Source organism: Oncorhynchus keta, chromosome 7 (genome assembly GCF_023373465.1).
Source record: "Oncorhynchus keta strain PuntledgeMale-10-30-2019 chromosome 7, Oket_V2, whole genome shotgun sequence".
Lineage (NCBI taxonomy): Eukaryota > Metazoa > Chordata > Actinopteri > Salmoniformes > Salmonidae > Oncorhynchus > Oncorhynchus keta.
This window is the reverse complement of record NC_068427.1, coordinates 44,952,543-44,971,769: the sequence shown is the minus strand read 5'-3', so window position 1 is coordinate 44,971,769 and position 19,227 is coordinate 44,952,543. Positions and strand designations below refer to the sequence as shown.

The window sequence follows — 19,227 nt, the reverse complement described above, 5'->3', positions numbered from 1 at the left end:
CCCCCCGCAGCTCCTCGCCCAAGCCTCTCCAGGTTCTCCTTTACCCAAATCCAGATAACAGATGTTCTGAAAGAGCTGCAAAACCTGGACCCGTATAAATCAGCTGGGCTTGACAATCTGGACCCTCTATTTCTGAAACTATCCGCCGCCATTGTCGCAACCCCTATTACCAGCCTGTTCAACCTCTCTTTCATATCGTCTGAGATCCCCAAGGATTGGAAAGCTGCTGCAGTCATCCCCCTCTTCAAAGGGGGAGACACCCTGGACCCAAACTGTTACAGACCTATATCCATTCTGCCCTGCCTATCTAAGGTCTTCGAAAGCCAACAAACAAAACAAAACAAAAGTCAACAAACAGGTCACTGACCATCTCGAATCCCACCGTACCTTCTCCGCTATGCAATCTGGTTTCCGAGCCGGTCACGGGTGCACCTCAGCCACACTCAAGGTACTAAACGACATCATAACCGTCATCGATAAAAGACAGTACTGTGCAGCCGTCTTCATCGACCTTGCCAAGGCTTTCGACTCTGTCAATCACCAGATTCTTATCGGCAGACTCAGTAGCCTCGGTTTTTCGGATGACTGCCTTGCCTGGTTCACCAATTACGTTGCAGACAGAGTTCAGTGTGTCAAATCGGAGGGCATGCTGTCCGGTCCTCTGGCAGTCTCTATGGGGGTGCCACAGGGTTCAATTCTCGGGCCGACTCTTTTCTCTGTATATATCAATGATGTTGGTCTTGCTGCGGGCGATTCCCTGATCCACCTCTACGCAGACGACGCCATTCTATATACTTTCGGCCCGTCATTGGACACTGTGCTATCTAACCTCCAAACGAGCTTCAATGCCATACAACACTCCTTCCGTGGCCTCCAACTGCTCTTAAACGCTAGTAAAACCAAATGCATGGTTTTCAACCGATCGCTGCCTGCACCCGCATGCCCGACTAGCATCACCACACTGGATGGTTCCGACCTTGAATATGTGGACACCTATAAGTAAGTACCTAGGTGTCTGGCTAGACTGCAAACTCTCCTTCCAGACCCATATCAAACATCTCCAATCGAAAATCAAATCAAGAGTCGGCTTTCTATTCCGCAACAAAGCCTCCTTCACTCACGCTGCCAAGCTTACTCTAGAAAAACTGACTATCCTACCGATCCTCGACTTCGGCGATGTCATCTACAAAATCGCTTCCAACACTCTACTCAGCAAACTGGATGCAGTTTATCACAGTGCCATCCGTTTTGTCACTAAAGCACCTTATACTACCCACCACTGTGACTTGTATGCTCTAGTCGGCTGGCCCTCGCTACATATTCGTCGCCAGACCCACTGGCTCCAGGTCATCTACAAGGCCATGCTAGGTAAAGCTCCGCCTTATCTCAGTTCACTGGTCACGATGGCAACACCCAACACCCAACACCCACCGTAGCACGCACTCCAGCAGGTGTATCTCACTGATCATCCCTAAAGCCAACACCTCATTTGGCCGCCTTTCGTTCCAGTACTCTGCTGCCTGTGACTGGAACGAATTGCAAAAATCGCTGAAGTTGGAGACTTTTATCTCCCTCACCAACTTCAAACATCAGCTATCTGAGCAGCTAACCGATCGCTGCAGCTGTACATAACCTATTGGTAAATAGCCCACCCATTTTCAACTACCTCATCCCCACAGTTTTTATTTATTTACTTTTCTGCTCTTTTGCACACCAATATCTCTACCTGTACATGATCATTTATCACTCCAGTGTTAATCTGCAATATTGTAATTATTTGCCTACCTCCTCATGCCTTTTGCACACATTGTATATAGACTCCCCTTTTTTCTACTGTGTTATTGACTTGTTAATTGTTTACTCCATGTGTAACTCTGTGTTGTCTGTTCACACTGCTATGCTTTATCTTAGCCAGGTCGCAGTTGCATATGAGAACTTGTTCTCAACTAGCCTACCTGGTTAAATAAAGGTGAAATAAAACTTTTTTTAAAAATAAAATATTTCCAAACACAGCTCACTGACCATTTTACTCGCCCTAGTGGGGCTGGTTAAGCTGTTATCCAGAGCGTTGGTGACTGCAACTGTGCTTCTGGCAACAATTTATGTTTTTTTGCCAACGTTTATTGACACCAGCCATATTCAATGGGTGTTGAGCGTTCGTAAATGCGTCAGTTATTCTGCGCTCTGGCACACTCAGACGAGAGTGCTCTGAAATTGGAGTAGATAGCCAGAGCAAATTCACCAGCTACATCTATCAACAGTTTTCAGTCACATTCTACACTGCTCAAAAAAATTAGGTGATATTCTCCTCAATGCCATTGGATGAACCCCGGAACATATTCCAGTCTGTGCTAGCAAAACAGTCCTGTAGCGTAGCATCCGCATCATCTGACCACTTCCGTATTGACTCTCTGCTTAAGTTTTTGCTTGTAAGCCGGAATCAGGAGTATAGAATTATGGTCAGATTTGCCAAATGGAGGGCGAGGGAGAGCTTTGTATGCATCTCTGTGTGTGGAGTAAAGCTGGTCTAGAGTTTTTTTTCCTCTGGTTGCACATGGGACATGCTGGTAAAAATGTTTACACTGTGTAACCCTAAGCTTTAGGGTCTATCTAAATGCACGGGAAATAGCTTCCACGCCAGTCACCAAATGCTTTTGCGAATGGGAGGAAAAATTAAGGACAATGTTTAAGTTTAATTCAATAAGAGAAAAGCTGTGAAATAGAGAGTTTAAAATAAAGATAAGGAATGGCCAGGAAAAAAGTTTAAAGATTTATTGAAGTGGTAAAAGAGGATGATAGCAGTGAATACTATGTGTGATGATTATGAAGTGTGAGGCGCTATACACATTCAGGACTGGGACATCAAATAGGCCTATGACACTTCAAGGGAACTGTAGCCTACTGTTCAGATGGGTTGAATGGAAACTGAAATCTGGAATCTGAATGTAGGTCTATAACCTCTCACATAGCCTTAATGTTAACTCCTGCTGAATTAAGCATTTCTTGCAGTAAAATGATACACCAAATGTATTTGTTGCAGATAAGGACCGTCTGTAGAGGTGTTATCTTTATCAGCATCATAAAAGCTGATAGTATTTCAACCACATAAAATATGCATCCAAGTCACACTGTTATCTTATCAGAAACATTTTGGGTCATTTTCTATTTCCTTAAAACCGGTTAAACTCATGTCATTTGGATATTTTGAAGAGAAAATCTTTCTTTAACTCTGGGATAGGCGCCAGTGGGACACCTGTCGACAACTTCCGGTGAAATTGGAGGGCGCGCAATTCAAATAAATAATAATTAAAATGATGGATATTAAACATCTAGGTATATAGAAGTGTCTTATATCGGTTAAAAGCTTAAAGTCTTGTTAATCTAACTGCATTGTCCGATTTACAATATGCTTTACAGCGAAAGCATGCCATGTGATTGTTTGAGGACGGCGCCCCACATCAAAATATTTTTCAACCGGTACAGGCTTCGTAAAATGACAAGTAGCAATTAAATATTCACTTACTTTTTGAAAATCTTCCTCTGATTTGCAATCCCAAGGGTCCCAGCTACAACATGCATGGTCGTTTTGTTAGATAAAATCCTTCTTTATATCCCAAAATGTCAGTTTTGTTGGTGCCATCGATTTGAGTAATCCACTCGTTCAATATGCAGAGAAAGGAATCCGAAAAGCTACCGCTAAACTTTGTTAAAACAAGTCCAAATATGTTTCTATTTAATCCCCAGGTACTCCAAAATGTAATTAAACTATAATATTTCATACAGAAAGAAGTATGTTCAATAGAAAAGTAAAATTAGCAAGTGGGCGTCCTCTTCGTGTCACGTCCTGACCTTAGTTCCTTTTTTATGTCTCTGTTTTAGTTTGGTCAGTTTGTTTGTGTATTCTAGGTTTTGTATTTCTGTGTTTGGCCTGGTATGGTTCCCAATCAGAGGCAGCTGTCGATCGTTGTCTCTGATTGAGAACCATACATAGGCAGCCTGTTTTCCCACTATGGGTTATGGGTAGTTGTTTTCCAACTCTGACTCCCAGTACCAAAACTCAAAATCCTTCCTCATTTGGGAAGAAACAAGCATGAAACCTTGAACATAGACTGTTGACATCTAATGGAAGCCATAGGAATTGAAATATGGAGCTGGAATTGCATAGGACCCATATCTTTCCATTGAAAAACCCAATTCCGGTTAGTTTTTCTTTGGATTTTCTCCTACCATATCAATTGTGTTATAGTCTCATACATTATTTTAACATTTCTACAAACTTCAAAGTGTTTTCTATCCAACTGTACCAATTATATGCATATCCTGGCTTCTGGGCCTGAGTAACAGGCAGTTTACTTTGGGCATGTCAGTCAGACAGGAAGTGGAGAAAAATAGACCCTAGCTTGAAGAAGTGTTTAAAAAATAAGTACAAATTCCCTGGTCCCCAAAAGTCTTTGCTCTGCAAAAGAAGCAGAGATGACAAGGAACTTTACCGATGGCATATAGATTGAAGCCTTTATTTCATTCTATCGATGCATTAAATTATTCTGCCGAGCAAAAGGGTTTATTTAGTCCTCTAGGGCAAAATATAATGACTGAAGAGAAGCTGCATGTATCTAATTACAGACAAGTTGACAAAAAAAATGTAGGAAATTCTCAGCAGAAACATCTAAATTAGGCAGAAAAATTAAAACCCTGAACCCTCTTCAAAAAATCATTTGGTCATCTCTGACTGTAGCCTGCAGCACATTTTCTATGTTTGCGGTATAGGGTCGGGTGCAGGCCTTTCATATATATCTGGGGAGGTTGCAGCTGAGTTATTAATAATTGCAGTCGGGTGCAGGTGAACAAACAGATCACTCACGCACCACTAGTGTGCTAACCCACCACACTGCTCCTATAGGAGCTCAGGACACTGCTGCAGGATGTCTATGCTTGTTGTGATATCAGGTCTCTCTGGACTGGATGACATGATGTGTATGGAGGAGAGTGTCGATATGGGCTCTGTGTTGAAACCATGGTGGAATCTGTTTACTGTAAACTGTAATGAGCATGGCTCCAACAACACTGACAGCTTTGAGTCGTGCCTGTTTAATCAGTTTATTTAATTATATAACATTCCGAAACAACAATTATTATAGAATGTCTATATTTAGTGTAAGAAATGTACTAAATTGTATTGAGTGACATAATTTTACATTTTTGTAATTTAGCAGACACTCATATCCAAAGTGAGTTATGCTGAATACATGGGAATCAAACACACAATGACCACATAATAATAACACATAATAATAATGATTATTACTATTGTTACCTTTTATTTTTACGGGGAGAGGATTCATTCAAACAAGCAAAAAAACACATGATTTTGTTATAGGCTAAATAAAAAACTAAATGATTCTCTGAAATAGGCACCCGTTGATTTTTTAAAGTATTTATTTTAAGACTGTCATAGGACTGTAAATAATGTGTTACCAAAATATATGAGTTACTGTAAATGGATAGCACTTTTACACATACTGTACTGTACATATTGTACTGTACTGTATAGTTAAAGGTTATGGTAGGTCAAAAACATGATGTGTCCAGAAATCGTTTGAATGTTTTGTCATTATTGATTAACAGCATTTTAATGAGTGTCTTAAAATTAAAGAGACGTTCAAGAGAAATAGCAACTTATATACACTTTAATGTCAAAGACTAAATCTATTCAAGTGTATACAAAGTGTTTCATGTTGATGCTCTATTGTAATGTGTGCTCTCACATGTTGTATTTTTCAAATTAATAATATATTTAATTTCTTGCATAAAAAAAGCTAAGGGCTGGAGAAATGTAACCACTCCCAAATTCATAGAGAGCTATGGATGACTGATCTTTAATGATAACAAGATTATATTTTTTTACCATGTTTTGAGGCTGGGTTCTGATGGGGTAACGACAGTTGAACTAAGCACATGAGGCACTCAGAAGTTATTTTCTTCAAGACGTATCATTCATTTATAAGTCCAAAAATGGATGGAGCAACTGCAGATTGCTCCTTTAACTTCTGTCACGAGAATGTCAGACAAAAAATATCAGCTTATCTCTTGTGAACTAACAAAAGGCTATGATTTCCATTCGACTCTGAATGGAAATTATTCCCTTATAAATAGGTGGACAGCAGGATCCAGTCCAATATCCAGTGATTTCTCTCTGGGCAATCGTGATTTGTGACACAATGGGCCAGCCAGTCACGTAGCATATTCTTTCTCTCCTTTTAACTGGAGTGGCGATGAGTCTTCCTCTGTTCAAGATCTGCATTTTCCCTATCATCCCTTACACATAGGCATTCTTATCAAAGTGCTGTGCTCTGGAGGAGCTGCTGTATTTGGGTGGAGGCCGCTGGCTCATGGGCTGTGCATGCCCTCTAGGGTGGGAAGAGACATGGGAGGTGGAGGCAGGTCCTCCGTAGGCATAGCCTGTGCGACTGGAACTGTGAGAGAGAAAGAGAGATAGAGAGAAAGAGTGAAAGACAAAGAGAGAGAGACTTATTGAAGTAAACTGATCATGTAATTTACCAAATGTCAATTACATGTATGCACATCATCATTGATGTGTGACTCACCTTCTAGTGGAACTATCTACTACGGAGAAGCAGAATATCCCCCCTCCCAGAACACACAGGATAGATCCTGCCCAACCAATGAACAAGGCAACTCCCAGTTCATACCTGGAAAACAGGAGACTGGTTAATGAACAGCAACATTACTTCATCCAGGATCATGTGAGTCACTCCAATGTATGTCTGGTCCTATACGTCAAATGGGTTACTCACTTCTGAGCAACAAACATGGGGTCAAAAAACTCAGATGTTATTCTGTGTGCGTACAGGGAGCATGCGGACAACGAGCAGAGACCTGCAGAGAGGAAAATAACGTTCAGTTCTGCATACTACGCAATTATTGTACATCAACGGTTGTGACATGTCAAATTACCGCTGAGTATGAAATTGACCCCGGCGAAGCAAGCCATTCTGGCTTTGCTTTGGTCTGATCCCCCAATCTTGGTGCACTTCATTCCGACCAGGGCGAAGACGGCACCAAAGAAGCCCAGGCAGACAGCAGCGATCATCAGACCCCTGCAGGCCTGAATATAACCTGGAAGAAAGAGCACATACCATGTGAGATATATGTTACACACCTTTAGACCGGGCCGGCCCGCTCATTTGGCAGCTAGGCATCCGCCTATGGTGGCAGATTGAAGAGGGCTGCATTTTCTCATCTAAACTGACCAAGAAGCACCTGCAACAACACATTAAACCTCACATAATTCTGCCCCAAACAATTACAATGTCTCTCTCAACCAGTGGCATATGAGCTTTTTTAAGTGAGCGCTGATTCCGCCCTGTGATAAGCAGTGCCCTCCTTGTTGAAGGAAGAACGCCTCTCCAGGGTGCTGTTGAAGAGACCATCCCAAAAAATGATCTAACATAAATCATGTACTGTAGCAGATATAGCATATGGTAGAAATAGTATATGGCCTTTTCTGTAGCCTACAGGCTGGAGATAAAATGTATGACATTGTAATGAGACAGAAACGTTTTTACATCGTGCAGGTTTCTCCGATCAAATAGCCTGATCTAAATGGTGCCCAATCAAATAAAACATGTGCTCACATGTTAAAACAAACATATCCTAATTACAGGACAGGTCAGAGTAAAATTGACAATACGGAATGGACAATCAGGCTACAATACTTCTGCATTTCCAACTGTGTAAGCACATTTCAAATGGGTTCAGGATAACTCCTCCTGATTAAGTTGGGTAGCTGATATTCAGAGCTTCAATAACACAGGACCAATAAAGCCAATGCAACAAACTGTTTTACAAACGATTGGCCTACCACATGGATGGGCATTTCTAAAATTCCATTGCGAGCCGACATGGTAGGCTACACCCCAGTAAGCATGAATAGACGCTGACTTCTTTTATACGATTAATGTTTGGTCCTGTCCGAACCGTCCGTCTCCGTCTGTGTTTGGTTCAGATTTTGTCCGGGCTGGACCAGCCTTGATTTGGCCCAAACATACATGTCTATAAAATGTATTTTCAACTTTCATTCAGAACCCGAAAATGAACATGATTTCAACGTCGGAAAATGTGTATTTTCAAAGTCTGGAAAAATAAGTATTTTAGACATCTTTTCAAGTTAATTTTGCTTACTGGAATATTCTAGTAGAGGAGGCAATTTTTGGTCTTCCCTAGGGTGGCAGAATGGCCAGGACCTGCGCTGCCTGTAGGCAATGCTTCTTGATTTTATGTAGACCTATAGTCAGCAAAGTCTATGGTTCTAAGCATTAGCTAAAGGTCCCCCAGCCATTTCCTCCAATGCCCTCCACATCTCGTTCCACTCACAAACCATACAGGATCACAAGACCTTAATTGGCTTGGCTAACTGTGCAAGCAACTAATTGGTTCAGTATGAGAAAACAATAATTTGTTATGCTAAGGTTCTCAAAGTCTTGGCATTGGATCTGCCTTTGAGACGTGATTTACAGGCACATATTAGCTTGGTGGTTAACCCCTGAAACTAGCCAACCATGGAAAATCAGCCCCAGGCTCCCAGTAAATCTAATTTATAGCCTCCCATGACGTTAGGCTAAACATTGACATCTCTGAAGGTAGATGAGTTGTCCCTGGGAGAACACTTGCATTGTGACTTCCCCACAAATCTATTAGCACTGTCAAGCTCCGAGCACTATATCTTTCCAAGTAATGAGAAATTGAAACTGTGGCGCAGTTACAGTGAGGTGGCGGATCCACTGACCCTCATCTGAGACCGACGATGAAACACTGCTAGTCTGCAGACTCTTTTGTTAACGTCTATGAAATCTAATACAATCCATGTAACACGTTTGTACAGCTAGTCCCATGCCTACTGAATGCATTCAGATGTCATTGCTTGATCTACTGGATCAAAAAGTATATATTTACACAATGAGGACGTTAGAATCACAATCATTTTCTGTTTGGTTAAGGCAAAACTGAATCGGGTTGGCTTAGAATGTTGACAGCGTGTAAGCTATATTTATTCTCCAATGTTTATTGAAAGCATAAGTAAATTTGCACAATGAGCATGTCACGCTGGTTTCAATGATTCGGGAGACAAGCGTGCATAATGAAAGTTCCTGAGGGATCGACCCCCCGCCAAAGTTGTGGCAGCGCCGGACGGACTACTAGTAGTGGTGTCGGACGGACCATTCCCGCTGACCATTCCCCTTAATGGTCCATTATTCTGTCAAGCTGGTATCAATGATTCGGGAGACAGGCGTGTGTAATGAAAGTCCCGGAGGGATCCGTGAAAGAGCACTTGTTGTCTCTTAACCCTCCTCTTGTGTTCCGATCGAATTGGACCAATTTACAAGGTTTCTCTCTGAAAAATGTAGTTAATTTAATCTGATTGTCATAAGGTTCCATGACTTTGTCCACACAGGGCATCTGAACACGCAAAATACATTTTGATGATTTTCATTAAATTTGGGTTGTTTTATTTAACTTTTGTACACCTGTGGTGTTCCCGGTCAAAAATTACAGGTCATTAGAAATGAATGGGTGAGACTACAATTAGTCTATACAATTGAGTTCAGGCACATGCCCATTCATCAGATGGACACACTTCCTCTCCCAGACCCCCACATGCATGTGTGTTTGAGCACACACACCTGCCTCCCCTTCTTGGCTTCCATGGCAACCCCCACGGGAATCTTTCACCCATGGGAACCACACCTGTTGGCATTCTCACAAACAATCGCAACAATGTTTCAATAATATATAGACATTTTCTCGCAGCTCTGGTATATAAAGCTTTTTTGAGGCCTTGCTCACAATTCATTCTGTGGCAGCACAATGACCAAATGATATACTGTATGTGAGGCTCTTGATCATATCTTTGATCATGACACTGGTGAGGAGGAGAGAGGTCAGGAAACTGACAGTGAAGATGCATTAGAGGAGGAAGTGTCAGAAGTTGAAGACAACACAGAATATGATCCAGACCAAGAGACAACCAATGTGGAACCATCCATTGATGAGGAAGAGCGCGCTGCTGAGATTGTTGTTACATCCTGGTCAAAGAACGGGAATTTGTCGTGGTCTTCATCCCCATCTGAGAGGAGAGGTCGGCTGTCGGCTGAAAATGTTATCAGGGTGTCCCCAGGGCAACGAGATACGCCATATCCCGGGTTGATGGCATAACATCCTGCTTCGAACTGTGCTCACAGAGTCAATCAAAATTGTAGTGATAAACATGACCAACTTGGAGGGGAGACACAGTCACAAAGACAACTGGAAGGAGACACATGTCAACTGGAACTGGAACCAGACACATGTCCAAGCATACGTGGGTCTCTTGATTTTGACTGGTGTGTTTCATTTATTTTACTTCTATTTAACTAGGCAAGTCCATTAAGAACTTATTAAGATCTTATTTTCAATGACAGCCTAGGAACAGGCAGAATGACAGATTTGTACCTTGTCAGCTCTGGGGTTTGAACTTGCAACCTTCCAATTACTAGTCCAACGCTCTAACCACTAGGCTACCCTGCCACCCCATGTCATGTGTGTACATACAGATCCAGAACTAATCTGCCACCAGTTTATGGGATACATAGTCTGGTCGGGCATTTTTTCGTGCCACTGTGTCACTCCAGACATTTCACGTGTTGTCCCGGGTGGGTTATCTTCAACAACCGTGATACAAAACCAGACTGCTGACAACAAGACAAGCTGGCAGCAATCAGACAGGTTTGGCCCAGTTGGTGGAGCACTTGCCACTCATCTATAACCCAAGCCCAGACATCACAGTGGATGACCGTCTGGTCTCTTTTTGTGGAGGCTGCCCATTCTAACAGTACATGCCAAGCAAACCTTCTAAATATGGAATAAAGAAATGGGAAGCATGTTATTCCAGGACACGTTACGCCTGAAATATGCAGGTTTACACCAGGAAATCTGCTGACGGTGTTCCCGAAGGGAACCAGGGGAAGCGGGTGGTCCTGGAAATGACTGCAGGTCTCCAGGGGAACAACATGACGTGACAATTTCTTCACCTCATATGCTCTTGGTCAGGAGCTGCTCCCAAAAAAACATCATAGTGGGGACGGTCAGAAGGAACAAGCCTGAGGAGCCTCCTGCCTTTATCTCCTGCCTTTACTCACTACCAAGGACAGGGATCGTTGTTCCTCATTGCCTTCACCGATACACACACTCTTGTGTCCTAGTGCCCGAATGTGCCCCTGATGACAACTCTGCACAGGGATGCCGCTGTGAGTACCAGAGAGGACGGAAAGCCCAATGCTGCCCTGGATTACAACAGGAGCAAAGGAGGAGTTGACAACCTTGATTGTTACTTTTTATCTCATGTACTTTTTGTTCTATTACCAGATTAGTTTTATCTGCACCATAAAAATAAGACATGTTGTTTGGTGAAATGCTCATTGAATTTGTGAACAATATGGAGTCAGTTCTATTCATTTGAATATGTAAATATGTTTTCAATGTGATAAATTAAAACACCACGTTGATGTAATTTTTCAAGTTACATGCAAGACATGAAGTATCACTTGTACGTACACATTATTGCATTATTGTTGCGCTTTTGTGGGTTACTGGCACGTACTCTTGTAAGAGAATGACGGCACGTTGGCCCATGGTGTTCTTCAACATCCTAGATGTGTCGGCCTACAAGGCGTTTGTGGTGTGGATGGAGGTGAATCCACCTGGAAGCCGGGATTCTTCAAGAGGAGACTATCCCTAGAAGAGTTGGAGAAAGCCATGGTGGCACCCCTCATTCAAAGGTGCCAACACCTTCCTCCAACACCATCTTCAGCTGAAGCGATATACAAGGGCCAGAAGATCTACGGCCGCCAGAAACAGAAGATACAGAAGGAAGAGGTGAGATCTGTGTGCACCAAGAGATGTCAAAATGAGCATTATGTTCCATAAATGTAGTACATATATTTGCAAGGCACATGCAACAACCCCCACGTATTGCACAACATGTGCATGAGAACACATAAAATGTAACCACCGTTGATTGACAGATTGTGAAGATTTTATTGTTTTTGTTATTGTTAGTAATACGGTTATTGTTACTGTTGTTCTTTCATGTGTTCAGACATTCATTTTGTAATATGGTAAAGTTTTCATGTGTAGTTTTGTGCCTATGTCCTTTCTTTACAAATAAAATCGTACTGGTCTGTTTTGACCAGGAACACAACATATGTTATTTTGTTTCACTATTTAAATATATTAAATAGTTTCAAAACAAATGTCCTTGTTAAACTTTGACACAAAGTAGTCTGTGATAAATAGCACAATATGTTTCATCTGAGTATTTGTTATAGTCAAAATAATCCATATATTATGCTTTTTTTTACTCAAAAACGAGTTGTATGAACTCAGATCAATGAGGCCTACAGGCAATAAATAGCAAATATAAGTTCAAAACTTGTAATGTTCACAAGAACCTAAATTGATTAAAAAAGCCAGGTTGGTTCAATCAAAAACATGAAGTGGCCCTCCAGGACCAGGGTTGTCCCTGCAGTTTTGTAGGACAGTAGGCCAGGAGACCAATAGGCCAGTAAACCAGTAGACAAATAGACCAGTAGACCAATAGGCCAGTAGACCAATAGACCAGTAGGCCAATAGACCAGTAGACCTATAGGACAGTTGACCAATAGACCAGTAGACCAGTTGGCAGTGGTGGAAAAAGTACCCAATTGTCAAACTTGAGTAAAAGTAAAGATACCTTAAAACCTCTTGAAATTAGTGGGCACTATTTTCATTTTGGAAAAATAATGTTCCCAAAGTAAACAGGCTATTTTGTGAGGACAAGATGCTAGAATATGCATATAATTGACAGCTTAGGATAGAAAACACTCTAAAGTTTCCAAAACTGTAAAAAATATTGTCTGTGAGTATAACAGAACTGATATTGCAGGCGAAAGCCTGAGAAAAATCCAATCAGGAAGGGACTCTTATTTAGAAAGCTCTGCGTTCCTATGCGTCCCTATTGAGCAGTGAATGAGATATCAAAAAAATGAGCCTGAACGACAACATTGCGTCAGTGGTCAGCTGGGGGCTCTCAAAGTGTTTTGTGCGTAAAAGACAAATGCGGCCATTGTTTCTCTCCTACTAAGAAGCCACCTTTCCCGGTTGATATATTATCGATTAGATATTTGAAAAAGACCTTGAGGATTGATTATAAAAATGTTTCCCATGTTTCTGTCGATATTATGTATCTAATTTTGATTTTTTTTCGGAGTTGTTGTGACCGCAGTTTCCGGTGGATTTCTCAACCAAAACGTGAAGTACAAACGGAGGTGTTTCGGCTATAACAAAATGAACATTTGCTGTCAAACTGGGAGTCTCGTGAGTGAAAACATCCAAAGCTCATCAAACGTAAACGATTTAAATTGATTGCTTTTCGGATTTTAGTGACCAAGCTGCCTGCTGCTAGCTAGGCATAATGCTATGCTAGGCTATCGATAAACTTACACAAATGCTTGTCTTGCTTTGACTGTAAAGCATAATTTCAAAATCTGAGATGACAGGGTGATTAACAAAAGGCTAAGCTGTGATTCAATATATTTCACTTGTGATTTCATGAATATTAATATTTTCTAGTAATATTTTTTGTCCGTTGCGTTATGCTAATTAGTGTCAGTTGATGACAAGAGAGGGAGGGAGTTCCAAGAGGTTTTAATAGAAAATGACTCAAGTAAAAGGGAGTCACCCAGTACAATACTACTTGAGTAAAAGACTAAAAGTATTTGCTTTTAAATATACTTAAGTATTGAACGTAAATGTATTTGCTAAAATTTACTTAAATACAAATATAAATAATTTCAAATTCCTTACATTAAACAAAGCAGACCGTCACATTTTCTTTTCTTGTTATTTACGGATCGCCAGGGGCACACTCCAACTCTAAAATATGATTTACAAATGAAGCATTTGTGTTTAGTGACTCAGGGGCAGTAGGGATGACCAGGGATGTTCTCTTGATAAGTGTGTGAATTAGAAAATGTTCCTGTCCAGCTTAGCATTAGCATTAAAATGAACGAGTACTTTAGGGTGTCATGGAAAATATATTACAGTAAAAAGTACATAATGTCCTTTAGGAATGTAGTGAAGTAAAAAGTTGTCAAAAATATTAATAGCAAAGTACAGATACCCAAAAAAACAACTTAAGTAATACTAAAGTATTTTTACTCAAGTACTTTACACCACTACCAATAGACCAGTAGGACATTAGACAAGTAAACCAGTAGGCCAATGTTGCTAAACAGAAACTATAACACAGAATGACAAAAAAGTTACTTTGAGCAGACCGTCCAGTGCCAGCATAGATGGAAAGTCCTTGCAGTTGGAGACTCCTGTTGAATCAGTGACACATGCCTTCCACAGGTTGGACCAGTAGGTAGCTGTGGTGATGACTGTGCCATCCAGAGAGGACACCTTCCAGTAATCCGTGGGTATGGTGGAGGAGATCAGGACCCAGCCAGATGTGGTCAGAATAAAGGCCAAAATCTCTGTCACCATGTCAATCATCGTGTACAGTACACCAGCGCTTACTACTGAAGTTGGTGAGAAATTCAGAGGTCACGGAAAAGTAGCGATGTGACTGACGGTCCACTGGCCAATGAAGCTTGTTGAAGACAATCTCAGGCATGGGCTCTGGAGCAGTAACTCAGGTTAAATGGCCATGATGTGATTGATGGTTAATATGTTCTGGAATGTTTCCTATTCATCAAGGAGGGGTTTAGCCCTAATTGTCAATGACTGACCAATGGTATCTAGCTTCCTCCACCCCCTCACTTCACACACATCACTCACTGTGATAGAGTTGATGGGGGTTAACTGTACAGAAAGGTCAAAGGTGGAGGATGCACTGTCATGATGTGTCAAAATATGTCATGATGACTTCATATATGCCTCACATAACAAGAGGATAAATATACGTGATTCAGAAGTTTTCGAACTGATAGGCCTAGAACTGATATGACGTAGCACAACCAGCCTGCACATCTCAAAGGGGATCATCACATTTAGCATCGGGGACATGATACAGACACTTTTGACTCTGTTGTCGTAACAACCTGCTCATAGGGGAGTTATTAAGTATTAAATAACAAGAAAATGTGACCGAAGGTTAAAAGTAGAATAATACTGATCACTCATTAACCTGCACCATGGACTGATGCTTCAGAGAGAGAGAGAGAGAGAGAAAGAGACATAGAGAGAGATGTCATTCAATGACATGGTAGTTAAAAATGAAGTATCATCACATCTGATTTGACAAACAATGCGAAGGAACTAGTTACACATAACAGGAACGTACTATTTAACAAAACAGGAAGGAACTATTAACATAACAGGAAATAACTATTTAACATAACATGAAGGAACTAGTTAACAAAACAGGGAGGACTAGTTAACATAACAGGAAGTAACTACTTCACATAACAGGAAGGAACTAGTTACCAAAACAGGAAATAACTTGTTCACATAACAGGAAGGAACTAGTTAACAAAACAACCAAACAAATGGCTATACATAGTCATAGATCCTATAGTACATAGGGATACAGAAGGAATACTTTCTTCCTAACTTTTTTTTACAGTTACGTTAGTGGCCCATCTAGTGGTAAACTATTGTACATGCGCACAGTTTCAAACACCACCACATGAGGGAGTTTTGAGAGAACAACGTGCCCTTGACATGCACAGAATGCAGCCCAAAAAAGGCAGTATCAAAAAGCGCTACATTTCTTAAGTCAACGTTTCCAAAGTAATGATCCAGAAACTTGGCATATGATGATTGCCTGTGTCACTGGGAATGTATCCTTTATAGCCTCTGTACTTTGGGACAACAGAGAGATATCATGGTGTCAGTTCCCTTTTCAATGTCCTCAGAAGAGATTGAACGCAGCTGAATAATATATCTCAGTAATGTTATAACTACAATTACTAGTTCTTCTCAACCAAGCCTATAACGGCCACTGCATTTGGCAGAGCTATGTCTCTATTTTTACATGTTGTCCTGTACACTGGCACGTGCCTCATACAGGAGCCACTGTGATTCAGTACGTGTACCGCCTGCTCTCTCAGTCTTTCCTGAGGATTACACATTGGCCATGGCAAAATGCTGTGTCATCACCTGGAACCAAAATATGTAAGAACATGAATTGTTCTTATAGATTTGATTTAAAATTCCACAATGTGATCAAATCCACTAGTGGTAAATTATATTTAACAAATTTAACAAACTGTAACAACTGTCAAAATACTTTCTGTCAACGAAGAACAACATGCTCCAAATGGAATGATCTGATACCCTCCAAAATATTTTCCACAAGATAATGCATTTTTATCTGACAATTTGCATTCACAAAATCAGTGGCATTAAAACATACACGTGAATAAAGGATATTTAAGAACATATCTACAAATGGACAAGGACTATTGGATATACGAATGTTGCAGTTTTGTGTTACAAAATGTTGCTGTTTCATTTTAGTTTCTTCTTTTTGTAGTGCACATCACCTGTAGGTGCAGTTTATTCATGAATAAAATGCATATTATGCACGTATCATATGATTGTCAGTCAATTCAATTTAATGTACTTAACAACTTTTGCACAGTATGATCATACTGATAAGACAGGAGCATGAAACACAGTAAAGAAAGAATACTCGTGAACCAGGATATTTTTCATTCTGTGAACCAGGATGTTTTTCATTCTGTGAGCCAGGATGTTTTTCATTCTGTGAACCAGGATGTTTTTCATTCTGTGAACCAGGATGTTTTTCATTCTGTGAACCAAGATGTTTTTCATTCTGTGAACCAAGATGTTTTTCATTCTGTGAACCAGGATGTTTTTCATTCTGTGAACCAAGATGTTTTTCATTCTGTGAACCAGGATGTTTTTCATTTAGTCAACCTGCATAAAATAATGCCACAGGTCAGTCCCTTGTTGGTTGTCACCTTACATGATCTCTGTGTGATGTGGATGGAGGGACCCTCCTCACCCTACCTTCCAGTTTGAAGATAGTGTGGTGTGGTCTGCAGTGCAGGGCTCCAATGGCGTTTCCAGCACAGTTATTCCACAGTCCCTGGAGGACCCATGTGGCCGTGATGACAGAGGAGGCTCTGCTGGTGGTCCTCCATTCGTTGGACAACGTGGCGCAGAAGGTGGAACCAAGCCCAACCAGGCCGCCCAGGAAAGCCAAGATCTGGATGCCTGACATTTTGGAAAAGGGTGAATTTAAAGTTTTTTTTCAAAGTCTTTCAGCAGATTAAAAAATGAGAAGAAATTAAATGCCCACACGAGCAAATTACACAAGGGACATGTGTTCATCAGAGATGATTTACACTGAGGACATCTAGTCTCGCACCATTTACTGAGCAGAGGGACGGACAGAGTGAAAGAGTAAATGAAGTCAACTGACAGTTAGTTATTCAGGCAGCATTTGAAGAGGTTTTCCTTTTTTGTATCTTTTGTGCTCACCAGATTTGGTCTAGTGTCATATTAACATTAAAGAAATAAAGGACTAATCAGTAAGCCATAAGACAATCAGCAATGTGACAAAGTTCAGTTACTAGTTCAACTATTCCTTTTTACAGAGTTGGCCAACTTACGATAAAAATATATATTTTTTTTTACCTTAGAGAAACTTTGGATGTGCTATAAACTCAATATTGTACAATGTAGATGTGTGACACAAAGATCCCATCCCCAAAAATGTGTTCTGGAACAGGAAACAGGAAGCTGTAGACACGTACCACAGCAGTTGTCCCAAAGAGTAATCTCCTTTTTTGTGTATTGACATCTGAACTCGACCTTATCTCAATGTATTTGACCTTTAACCTATACTCATCTTACCTAGAGTGCTTCACCCCAATACTATCGAATGCAGTGAGAATGTTTGCAGTGATACTTTATTTGACCCTGCTGGTCATGTGTGAAAGTTTGAACATCTTGGCCATGTTCTGTTATAATATTTTCCCGGCACAGACAGAAGATGACTGGCCACCCCTCAGAGCCTGGTTCCTCTCTAGGTTTCTTCCTAGGTTCCTGCCTTTCTTGGGAGTTTTTCCTAGCCACCGGGCTTCTAAAACTGCATTGTTTGCAGTTTGGGCTTTTAGGTTGAGCTTCTGTATAGCACTTTGTGACATTGGCTCATGCAAAAAGGACTTTATAAATAAATGTGATTGATTGATACTTTATTTGCCACTATGCGTACAGTATTGAGGCGACAACGAGCTAGGAGGGGAAGCTGGTTAGAGCGGGGGACAGGGTTAGGAGATCTGCTAATCCACCTGTTAATTGTTAAGTTCAAGCCTGTGGAAAATAAAGCTGCGTTCATACCTTAACACCTTGACTTATTCCACATGTTGTTGTGTTACAGCCTGAATTCTAAATGGATTAAACATGTTTTACCCATCTACACACAATAACCTATAATGACAAAGTGAAAACACGTATTTAGACATTTTTGCAAATGCATTTAAAATGAAATACATTTATCTAATTTAAATAAGTATTCACACCCCTGAGACAATCCATGTTAGAATTACATTTGGCAGTGATTACAGTTGTGTGTCTTTCTGGTTAAGTCTCTGAGAGCTTTACACACCTGGATTGTACAATATTTTCACAGTACTCTTTTTTTTTTATTCTTCAAGCTCTGTCAAGTTAGTTGTTGATCACAGCCATGTTCAAGTCTTGCCATGGCGTTTCAAGCTGATTTAATTCAAAATTGTAACTAGGCCACTCAGGAACATTCAATGTTATCTTGGTAAGCAACTCCGGCATATATTTGGCTTCGGTGAATTTGTCTCCCAGTGTCTGTTGGAAAGCAAACTGAACCAGGTTTACCGCTAGGATTTTGCCTGTGCTTAGCTCTATTACATTTATTTTTATCCTAAAGATCTCCCTAGTCCTTACCGATGACAAGCATACCCATAACATGATGTATCCACCACCATGCTTGAAATTATAAAGAGTGGTACTCAGTTATGTGTTGTTTTGGATTTGCCCAAAACATAATGTGTTGTATTCAGGACATAAAGTTCATTTCTTTGCTAAATTTTTTGCAGTTTTACTTTAGTGCCTTGTTTCAAACAGGATGCATGTTTTGGAATATTTGTATTCTGTACAGGCTTCCTTCTTTTCCCTCTGTCA

General features: G+C 40.7%; 1 protein-coding gene across 3 annotated transcripts; it reads right to left on the bottom strand.

Annotated features, from left to right (window-relative positions):
• Window positions 1-5,083: 5,083 nt before the first annotated feature.
• Window positions 5,084-17,440, bottom strand: LOC118386391 (claudin-10-like). Of its 3 annotated transcripts, none has more exons than XM_035774122.2 (5): window positions 17,077-17,440; window positions 6,976-7,137; window positions 6,816-6,897; window positions 6,606-6,710; window positions 5,084-6,473 (listed from the first exon to the last, which is right to left on the bottom strand). In XM_035774122.2, the coding sequence occupies exons 1-5, from the start codon at window positions 17,288-17,290 to the stop codon at window positions 6,317-6,319; spliced, it is 720 nt and encodes a 239-aa protein (XP_035630015.1). In that variant the 5' UTR covers window positions 17,291-17,440; the 3' UTR covers window positions 5,084-6,316. The 3 variants fall into 3 exon arrangements, with proteins under 3 accessions (XP_035630015.1, XP_035630014.1, XP_035630017.1); XM_035774121.2 differs by lacking the exon at window positions 17,077-17,440 and adding an exon at window positions 14,373-15,084; XM_035774124.2 differs by lacking the exons at window positions 5,084-6,473; window positions 17,077-17,440 and adding an exon at window positions 14,373-15,089 and having other exon boundaries at window positions 6,602-6,710.
• Window positions 17,441-19,227: the final 1,787 nt, after the last annotated feature.